Genomic DNA, 10,515 nt, shown 5'->3' on the forward strand with positions numbered 1-10,515 from the left:
TTGATTTTGACAACCTTGCCTGTGATTTAATCCACTTGATGGCAAAGAGAACGCAAGAAAAAGTAATCTAGTTTTTTTTTTTTTTTTAAGAAGAAGCAATCTAGAAAAAGTAGAGAAGACGAGAGAAAAAGTTGACAGAGGAACTATCAACTATTTGATTTTTTTTCTTTTTTCTTTTTTTTTTGGGTTTATAACTTTATATAAACTCACCTATTTTACCAATAACCAGTATCCCACTAAAATTATATTAACATTAGATCAAAACAATACTAAAATCCGATTAAAAAAAATTACTAAATTCCCATTAAAAAAATACTAAAGTAATAATTAAGATTTGAGTGGTTTTTTTTTTTGGTTTTTAAATTACCGTAGAAGGTAGAATGACTGAATGACCCTTTATTGAAAGCTAAAATTTCTCATTAATGAGAAACAGGTCTGTGTTTTTTGGGCTTTTACTTTTCTTTGTCCCAAAATACACGAAAATAAAAGCACGGGTCTCCTCTCCTCTCCTCTCATCTCACCCCGATCCTTGTTTGACTGTGTATCTCACTGGTTCTTACTTTCTACCCAAACCAAAATCGATTTTTCTATATCTCTCAGAGGAGCTCGATATCCCTCTTGGTAGTGCAATCAATCAAGTTGATTCGATTCGATTCGATTCGATTTGATTCGATTATAGATTAGCAGATAAGATGTCAGGGAAAGGCGCAAAGGGTTTGATAATGGGCAAAACCCTAAGCAAGGACAAGGACAAAGACAAGAAAAAGCCCGTCACTCGTTCCTCTCGAGCTGGTCTTCAGGTACTCTGTTTTCTTGCATTTCTTTGGTTTTGGGTTACTGGGTTTTCTTTATTGTTTAATTTCAAACAATGGGTCATTCAATAATTGGCATGGTTTTAGTTTTACTGTCTAACTTTTACTTTATGGTGATCTTTAGTTTCAACTTTTATAAATAATAATTGGCATGTTTCAGAAATAAAGCTGATCTGATGCTTAATACAGTCTAGAAATAGTAAGTCATTACTTTTGGAGATTTGGATTTTGAGTTATCGCCTAATTGTATAAAAGAACTTGCTTTGATTTTGTATTGGGTTGCAGCCTGCTTGAATGTACAGCAGGGAACATAAATTGATTACTTACAAATTCTGTTAGGTTTCCAATTCTTCCTCTGTTTTATAGAAATTCTGTTAGTGTTTCAAAATTTTCATCCTCTAAATTGCCAATATTCTGACTTTTGGATAGAAGATACCAGGTCCGTTTGGTTAGACGTTTTGGGACCTTGAAAGAGCATTTTTAAAACCTAAGACTCTGTTTTGCAATCACAACTTCTTATAACTTTTTTACAAAGGCTCGTCTTAAACTTAAAACACTGTTTTTCAACAGCTTATACAAATGCACCCACTATAAAGTTTAACCTTTTGGGGTAAGACGCACGCATCACATCCTCCGTGAGCCATCCGTGTAGGACAGATGGGCTTTTGAATTTGCACACTGAACTTTTGTTAATCAACTCCTCAACTTATATCTGCATGCCAACCCGTTGTTGAGGTGGCATTCTATAAACAGTCAGATTTAGCAAAGCCGCCTTTGGTACTAAATCAATAGCATTCTGAATGCTTCTCATTGCTGGCAAACAATGAGGTAATATATAAGAGTTGTTGAATTTCTGGGGAATAATCATCAAACTCTAAAAGCTGGACTTCCTTCCCAACTTTGCAAAGGCATATATAACTCCCATCTCTTGACTCTTAGCTTCAAACTTTGTAGCAGTCTAGAAGCCATTAATCTTGACATGTTAAGAAGAACTGGCGACTTTTTCCCTAAGAGGATGCGATATATAGTTTTCATTGCCCTTCGGAATGATTTAATTATTGGCTCTAGTGTGATTGATCATGTCATATTCATATAACAATAATCTCCCAATAGAATGTGACAAGGATTTATGGGCACAATATCGCATGTAGCCTCACTATCAACATTGTCACCAAGGAAAATTGACTAAGTAGCAAGACGTAACCAACACTTCATTACCATTTCAAAAGCAAAGCAATTTTGTAAGGATGAGGATGCTTTTTGATATGCAATTTCAAATTTTCAGTCACCTCTTTGGAGATATGTTCTCACAGCCCTCCTATTGAGAACAACATTGCACACCTATTAAAATCACTAAGAACTCTTGACTGGAAAATATCATGATGCCTCCAATCTTCTTCCTCCACTTTCGGTGTTGTCATTATATCACTCACAGCACCACCAAGGACTCTCCTACTGGATAAATATCAACATCCTCTTCCTCATTATCATGATTTTCTCATTATCATAAGTTGGCTCCAGTAGCACCTCTTCTTCCCCTTCAAGTTCTACAAGGTTCACCCATCATTTGGAAATTCTTATGGTGTGCCCCTTTTATCCACAAGCACAACATCACACATGTGATCAATAACCAACTTTGGAAGAAGCTGGTCCAGAATTGCTTTGCGCTCCTAATCTTACTATATCTTCCCTTTTTCACTTCTATCAACTTTGGTAGTATTTCTCCTCATTGCCTGATGCGTTATGGTAGTATCTTGACCAACATTTTGAGTTGTTTGGTCAGTATGAACTATGAACACCCTGAACGACTAATGAACCCCTTTGTATTGCACACCCAACTCTTCCAAACAAAGTTCTCCCTGCACCATAACACCACCCGCTTTTGTGAATAAGGTACATTGTCAAGTGTCTTAATCAATCCCATTTCATCACTAATAGGTTGGTTTATGCCTGCAAGATAGATCTCATTTGCTTGTTAGTCTCATCGACGCCAGCTTGAATAGAAAAGTTGTTGAACTCCAAAGTGCATTCCTCCACGTACATCCCTCTTTGTTTTAATGAATGGAATCTTTCACAATTTCGTTGCATATTTAGCTAGCAAAAATTGCCTCTGTAGCTTCAATTTCATGTGCTCCCACGCTTGATTTTTGGCTTGCCTTGTCGAGCATGTTGCTCTTTAACTCTCTTCCACCATTGAAGCACGGTGCCCTTCAATTTAAGCTTCACAAACAACACCTTTCTTTCTTCACTCATGGGCTTCCACTCAACATCTCTAAACTAGCTTCCCAAACTAAATGATCCTTCGCGTGCAACTCTCAAAAATTCAGCAACCTCTATCTTGATTCCCTCACCAACCAATCCTCCAATCCGCCTTGTGTCACATGTTCTATAGGTCTGGTTCTATAGGTCTGACTTCATGAAAGGGGTTTTCTTTTTCTATTTTATCATCCTCAGCCTTTGTCAAGGCTTGTAGCCCAACCGGCACCTCCTGATGTTTCCAATGGAAATGTCCAAGGTTCAAATCCCCCCCCCCCCCCCAATTTTAACTATCAAATTATATAAATAATAATAATAATCATCCACATTTTGGTATGTCCTAGGGTTGGCATTTACCTTTCAGCATCTCTGCACGGTCTCCTGCTGGTTCCTGTCACTAAAGAACTTGAAAAACTCATGACAAATCTTCAATCATACACCTCATCTCAGCCATATCTGTCTGTTGGTCTTGATTTCCTCTACCCCACAATTTGTACCACGACCAACCATAGCTTAATATTACAACCTGTGACTTAGATCTAAATTTTGTGGCTTAGATCTAGGATCCTTTGCTCTGATATTACTTAGATCTATCTAGAAGAAATTCTAGCATCAAACAACATCAAAGCAAAAAAAAAGATAATAGAATTGGAATTGGAACAATCAAATATCAAGATCTAGGGTCCAAGAGCTGAAGAAATATTCAAATCTGAAACTTCATGCAATAGATAAGAAAATGCTGTCTACAATGACTCAAAAGATGCTATCTATAATGGCCTTCAGTAACCTTAGAATCCTATCCCTTCATCTTACATATAACAGTTAAATCCTAACCATCAAACATCATTGAAAGTCACATGCTAGTCAGTTGACCCTTTTTTTTAACCTATCAAAAAAAAAAAAAACACAACAACAACAACAACATCGAGAAATAGACTAGTCTTATCTTGTAATAACTACGGACTAGGCAAAATAATCTACTGGCCCTTCTTCGGTTTGGGCTTAAATGCTACTGCATCAAGTTGTGTAATCAATGGACAGAAGTTGGCAGTAGACTTTTTTCTTGTTTAGTCCTAAGTAATGGTTTGTCTTGAGCTCAGGTGGTAAGGTTTAAAGTAAAAAAGTTGAGGTGCAAAGAGATCTTGGACTTGTCCCTTAGAAATTATAAAAAGATTATGAATGTGTATTATATCTTGTCAGTGGTCTAAATAAGATGATGGTTTCAGCCTTGAGGAATCTTTCTTTATTTTCTAATGTTGATTTATTAGATTTTTGCAATTTTTGTAACTGATTGTTTATATTTTTATTACTTATCAAAAAACAAAAAAAGATGATGTCTTCAAACTTTAAAATGCATTTTTTGGGGATAAATTGGTTGGAGACTATGTCTATGGCTAGTTGAACAGGTTTTAGGAAGCATTATGAAGTGTGTCTGATTTATTTTAGCAGACTCAGAACATGTGCCTTTTCTGTTCTTGGATGTTTAAGCTTGTCTTAAGGGTTCCTTAGTTTGCTCCACTGAAATGTAAAACAGTTATTTTTTATGTGGGATTAATCTTGTTCATATAGCCTCTTAGCAACAGAAGTAGCATCCATTAAAGCTGTTACCAACTTACCATAATACATAATTATCTCTCTCTCTGATGAGATTGGGATTGTCAAGCTCTATTAATCAAGTTGTAATGGGTTTTGAAGGGCTTGGCATTTCTCATTTTCTTAAAGCAATTGAAACACTTAGGTTCCTAGACATATTAATCAGTGGAATAGTAAATGCTATACATGAGCTGACTGGTGTTTCCTTCATTTATTATCTTCACAATCATAATTAACATCTACATGGAACCTGCACATGATGATGTATCTTGCCCAATAATGTGGTAAAATTGTGATGTACTTTTCCTAGAGATGAGACATCTTATGTTGTTTAAATGCTAAATATTTAGAAAAATTCAATGCTGAGCTTAATGGAGTATTTAGAGTAAGTTTGTATCCAAAAGGGCTATAATTTGGTGGCATATTGATTAATGTTCCTGATTCTCCTTATCTCAACTTTCTGGCCTATGCTTCTTTTTTTCTTCACATGTTTACATTTTGGAGTTCAAAACAGTTTTCAGGTTTTTGTTATTCTTCAGGAGTTTCTTTTTACATAAAAAGACTAATGACAATATTTCTCTCCTTAAAAGTTTGGAGAAAGTATATGTATCCTTTAAAAATACCAACATTAGAATTCATATCTTGAAAACATTTCATGTCAAGTTAGTCTCTCTCATTTCAAATGAATAATTTAGTCTCTTGACACTGCAGTATTACATTTTGTGATGGAAAATGATGACTAGTGCTATTCTTTTTTTAACTTGGTACATAGCAAAATACATGTTTTACCTAGTCAGCCAATTCCTGAGGAGGAGAATTAGAACTGCATGTGACCTACACAAGCTCCCCTCATTTTCTCTCCCATTTCACCTGTACACCTCACATGCAACGCTAATTTCTTCATAGTTTCTAGAATTGGCTGCCTAGTTAATATGCTAATTATGTTTTTTTGTTTTGTATAAGTAAAGTAATTCTTTAAAAAGGCACAAGAAGAGAGGGGGGGTGGGGGGAAGCCTTTGTACATAGAATGTATACAAGAGATACACTGAAAGCTATCAGTTAAGACTAAAAAGATCATTATGTTCAAGTAATTTCAAAAAAGAACAATGTGCCGTGGAGGCCCTCCAATTATATAAAAACCTCAAGAAATCAAGTTTAAAGTCAAAATTTAATTTCCACTTGTCTCTTGTTTATTTGTGTTATGTGCCTCACCCTAAAACAATGATATATATATCACTCTTATGCATCCACATAATGTAGCATCATAGTCTGATGAGACCAAATTGACTCATTTGAAAAAAAAAAAACATAGGACTAATTTGATACCAAATACTTTATAGAGATGAAATTGAAAATGGGTAACTTTTTAGGGACCAAACATATACAAATACTCTAGGCTAAAGCTTTTGTGGGGGACCAGATTTTGGAATTTAGTGCTACATGCTACATGCTTCATTCCATTCATTTGCCTTCGAAAGAAATTATAAGAAAAGAAGAATCCAACACTCTAGTTTAATTGAATACTTTCATTTGCCTCATGCATTTCAAGGCCCTTACATCTCATGGATCCCTTTTCCCTAACTAAGATATCTGACGGCAGTTTGGATCCTATGCTTCCTGCCAATGATATTGAACCAATTCATTGAATGTGCCCAATCCTTGGCTACATATGCTTGGGCCAGTAGCATCAACCTAATATGAATTTGGAGGTATAAGAGGATTGGGCACTAGAACAGGAATTGATAAATGGGTTTATTTAAAACGCAAGTTTTAGCTCGCGGGCCCCGACCGATGGTCGTTCCTAGGCGTATTTGTTTGTATATTCTACTAAGTTTGAAATGTAGAACTCCTGGATGGCTTAAATACTTGCCCAAATATTTTAGTATTCTTGCTTATTTCCTAATAGAATTCCAGATAAAAGTGTTGGATGTTGTTCACAATTGATGAACTATTTTGGTATTACCTGCTTTTATAATGTTAGCTTTCTACATTTAATGCATTAAGTTTGTTGAGTTTTTCTCATTTCACTTATCATAAAAAAGGGGTTATGTTCTTCTGCTTTGAGTTCACTAATGACTCAACCTTGTACATCTGATCTGGCAGTTCCCTGTTGGTCGTATTCACCGTCTCCTCAAGACAAGGGTCATGGCCCATGGAAGAGTTGGTGCAACAGCTGCTGTGTACTCTGCTGCTATCTTGGAATACCTGACAGCAGAAGTTTTGGAGCTGGCAGGCAATGCAAGCAAAGATCTGAAAGTGAAGCGTATAACACCTAGGCATCTTCAGCTGGCAATTCGTGGTGATGAAGAACTTGATACACTCATCAAAGGAACAATAGCTGGTGGTGGTGTGATTCCTCACATTCACAAGTCACTCATCAACAAGTCTGCAAAGGATTGAGGTTATATTGGGATCCATAAATTGTTAACTTTTAAAAAGTGGGATTGCTGTGTACATTTTGCTGACATCTGTGGTGGATATTGGCCCTTTTGTAGGATTGGCAATTATTGGGAACTTCCTTGGTTATCACAGGATATTGAATCTATTTTGTCTTGGTAGTTGTTGGGGACATTTGGCATGGTTGTTTTGTAGTATTTTCTGTCTGAATGTATTTATTTTTCTATGAAGGCTACATCTTGAACTTGAACCTTGATCTCTCTCTCTCTCTCTCTCTCTCTCTCTCTCTCTCTCTCTCTCCTCGAGTGTGTCTGAGCCTGTGCCGTTTCACCATTTTTCTCCAACAATAAGGCTTTGTCGTAAGTGGTGGAGGATTTTTGTACTGCTTTTGGCAGCTTGTTTGCTTAAAGGTAAGTTTCTGCAAATAAGCTTACTTTATTTGATTAAAGCTTTTTTACCGACCTTTAAGCGAATAAGTTATCAAAACATATGCGCACACATTCACAGAAACTTTGTGAGCTGCAAAATGTTAGCCTGTAGAATTGGATGGCCATAAATAACTGCTCATCATTTTAGTTGGAATCGGGTGAAATTATTTGATGCATTCGGTGAATTATACCCTCCTTGTATGAGTATGACAGATTCCGCCTGTGTGGAAGAGAAGCATGGTACGTGTGTTTGGATTCTGGAATAAAGAATACTTTCCTGGGAATGAGTTCAATAGAATACAACACAGGAAGAATTCTTGAAACTCACATTTTCTGTACTTTAAACATGTTCAGGAAAAAGAATAATGCTACATACTCCAATTAATTTATAACATTTTTACAAACTGCTGATGTTGCTTTAGCAATTTTCAAATAATCATTGATAAACATAAATGTGATGTTAGTAGTAAACTCATATTAGAACTAATAAAAAATTTTCACATTAATAGTTTGTAAAAATGTTGTAAAATAGTTTGTAACTGTAGTATTACTCAAGGAAAAATATTATGAAGTTAGAGCAACCACATCAGTGGTTGTAAAAATTTGCAAAATACAAAAAATGCTCAATTTTGCATATTTTAACCCCAAAAACATCCATATTAGTACTTGTAAAAATATGCAAATATACAAAACTGCTACAGAAACTATGCATATATACACGGTTATTGTTCATGTGCAAATGATTTTTTTATTCTTTTTTCTCTCTCCCCTTCATCTTGCTCTCTCATCTATCTTCTTCTCATAACAAAGAAAGAAAGAGGTGGGTGAAGCCATGTAGGTAGTGGTTTGTTTGATATAATAAAAAATTAAAGAAATATTATTATTTAAATAAAATAGATGATAGAATAGATAATGATGTGGGTGTTTTGTAAAAGCGGATGTGTAAAATAGAAAAAGTATATTTTTTCTACTATTTTGCACAGACTGATGCGATTGCTCTTATGACATGACTTACAAGGCCATCACGGGTTGCAAAACGGAAAATGTGAGTTTATACGTTTCGAGTCACCTTGGAAGTCGGTACTTTTCAGCACTCTATTCACCGAGGGGTACTATTAGGAAATGTTGCTGGTCAATAACATATTTTGAAAGGAGAAAAACCTTTTGGTATTCTATAGCGGTTGGCATTGTGAAGTTTTTAGAAGATAATACCAAAGAAATGCATCTTTATTTCATGCTCTTTGCTCTTACACATTTCATTAGCTTCAGTCCCTAAAATTATTAATGCAATATTTTCTCATTGTGTCAAGAAGTCCCTATCCATTAAGGGCTCAAACCAGTTAGGGAATTGAAGTCAAAACCAAATTATCTTCATCACATTACGAAAAAGAGAATGGACTTCTTCCCTCAAAGTCAAATCTCTCTTTTTTCTTTTTTTCTTTTTTTGGGTAATACAATAGTTGGAGAGGAAGGATATGAATCATGAACGTTTTCGTTAGGAATATTAGAAGATACTCGATTCAACTATAAGGCTTTTGACAAAGTTAGTCTCGTTTTTGTGAATGAAAAAATTAACGTTGGAAATGCTATCATTCTAGAGCATAAGCATCAAGTGTGCCAGATGTTGGCACACTAAACACCAAAAAACCTCCCACACCAAGTGTTCTAAATACACCAAATTTTAGCATGGATAAACAATAAAATGCTATGTTAATTTTAATTCTTCTTTTTTTCTTTTTCTTTTTAATTTTTTTCTTTTTTTAATTCTTTTTTTCTTATTAATTTTCCAACTTATTGTTATATTTTCTCTAACTTTTCCCTCTCCCTTTTACCTTTTTATCTCCCCATTATTATCTACCTTAATATCACTTTTCCTCTATTCCTTTACCTTCCTTAATTTTTTGCATTTCTTATTCCCCTCCTCTTACTGTAAATTTGCAATTCTCTTTTCCATTCTATTCATAATTTTTTCACATACAAAAAGTTATTTCTTTCTCTTTTTTTCTCTTTTTGGTGGATTTTATTATATATTTCTTGCATCTCCACTTTAGGTTGATAAATTTTTGTATTATTTGGAACTCTAATTTGAGTTGATGTGATTAAGTTTTGTGTTTTTAAGTTGTTATCTTTTTTATTTCATAGATGTTATCATTTAGGAGTAAAAAGATAGTAGTATATAAGAATATAATATTATTTTATTGCATAACATGACTTAGATAATTTGGTGTTTATTACTATTTTTTTTTTTTACTTTTTTTCTTTTCATATTATTTTCTATAAATTTCCTATTATTCTCTCTCACATTCTCTCTTGAAAAAATGGTTATTCTCTTTCACTTGATTTTTTATTCTTTCTTGCAACTTTATTTTATATTGATGAATCATTGTGATTTTTAAAACGTTATTTTGGGTTCATACGTTTTGGTGTTGTATTTTTTTGTTCCCCATCACAAGTGCTCTCTCTCTCTCTCTCTCTCTCTCTCTCTCCAATAAAATTTAGAGAATAAATTATACATATTTAGTATAAGTTTGATATGAGTTTTGATTATCATAATAATCTCTTTTAAGAGAATGAATAATTTATTTAAATAAAAATTATACATACATACATGCATACATACATACATACATACATATATATATATATGCATATATTTATTTATTTTACTTAAATGTATAATCAACCTCACGCAATTCATTTAAAAGTAACAACATTAAAACAAATGAATAATTGCCCTAAAGATTATATTTGTATATTTATAGCCGTTATATTTAGAAAGACTTTCACTTAAATTAGCACTGATATGCTATATTAATATAGCTCAACAAAAGCGTAGCAACAATAAATACTATACTTAAGATTTTAGATATTACAAGTTTGAGATTTATATATATATATATATATATATATATATATATAATAAATTTGGATTTAAATTAAGTGCTTTTAACTCAAACATGTCTTTTCCCATTATGTAAGTGCACTAAAATAGATCAAAGTGGACCAAAATAAACCAAAGTGATTTGAAT

The 10,515-nt window shown here is 33.8% G+C and overlaps 1 protein-coding gene across 2 annotated transcripts; it reads left to right on the plus strand.

The window, feature by feature from the left end:
* The first annotated feature begins 424 nt into the window (after nt 1–424).
* Nucleotides 425–7,308, plus strand: LOC142610210 (putative histone H2A variant 3). 2 transcript variants are annotated; one of them, XM_075781975.1, is made up of 3 exons: nt 425–800; nt 6,765–7,062; nt 7,157–7,308. In XM_075781975.1, exons 1-2 carry the CDS (start codon nt 693–695, stop codon nt 7,059–7,061), a joined length of 405 nt encoding a protein of 134 aa, XP_075638090.1. In that variant the 5' UTR covers nt 425–692; the 3' UTR covers nt 7,062; nt 7,157–7,308. The 2 variants fall into 2 exon arrangements, with proteins under 2 accessions (XP_075638090.1, XP_075638084.1); XM_075781969.1 differs by having other exon boundaries at nt 6,765–7,308.
* The last annotated feature ends 3,207 nt before the right edge of the window (nt 7,309–10,515 follow it).

Source organism: Castanea sativa, chromosome 1, assembly GCF_040712315.1.
Source record: "Castanea sativa cultivar Marrone di Chiusa Pesio chromosome 1, ASM4071231v1".
Taxonomy (NCBI): Eukaryota; Viridiplantae; Streptophyta; class Magnoliopsida; order Fagales; family Fagaceae; genus Castanea; species Castanea sativa.

What these genes read in the sequence shown, in the direction of transcription:
- LOC142610210 (XM_075781969.1), top strand. Translation starts at nt 693, where the DNA reads ATGTCAGGGAAAGGCGCAAAGGGTTTGATAATGGGCAAAACCCTAAGC. An exon ending in CCTCTCGAGCTGGTCTTCAG is followed by an intron (nt 801 to 6,764) that starts GTACTCTGTTTT and finishes CTGATCTGGCAG; the next exon opens with TTCCCTGTTGGTCGTATTCA.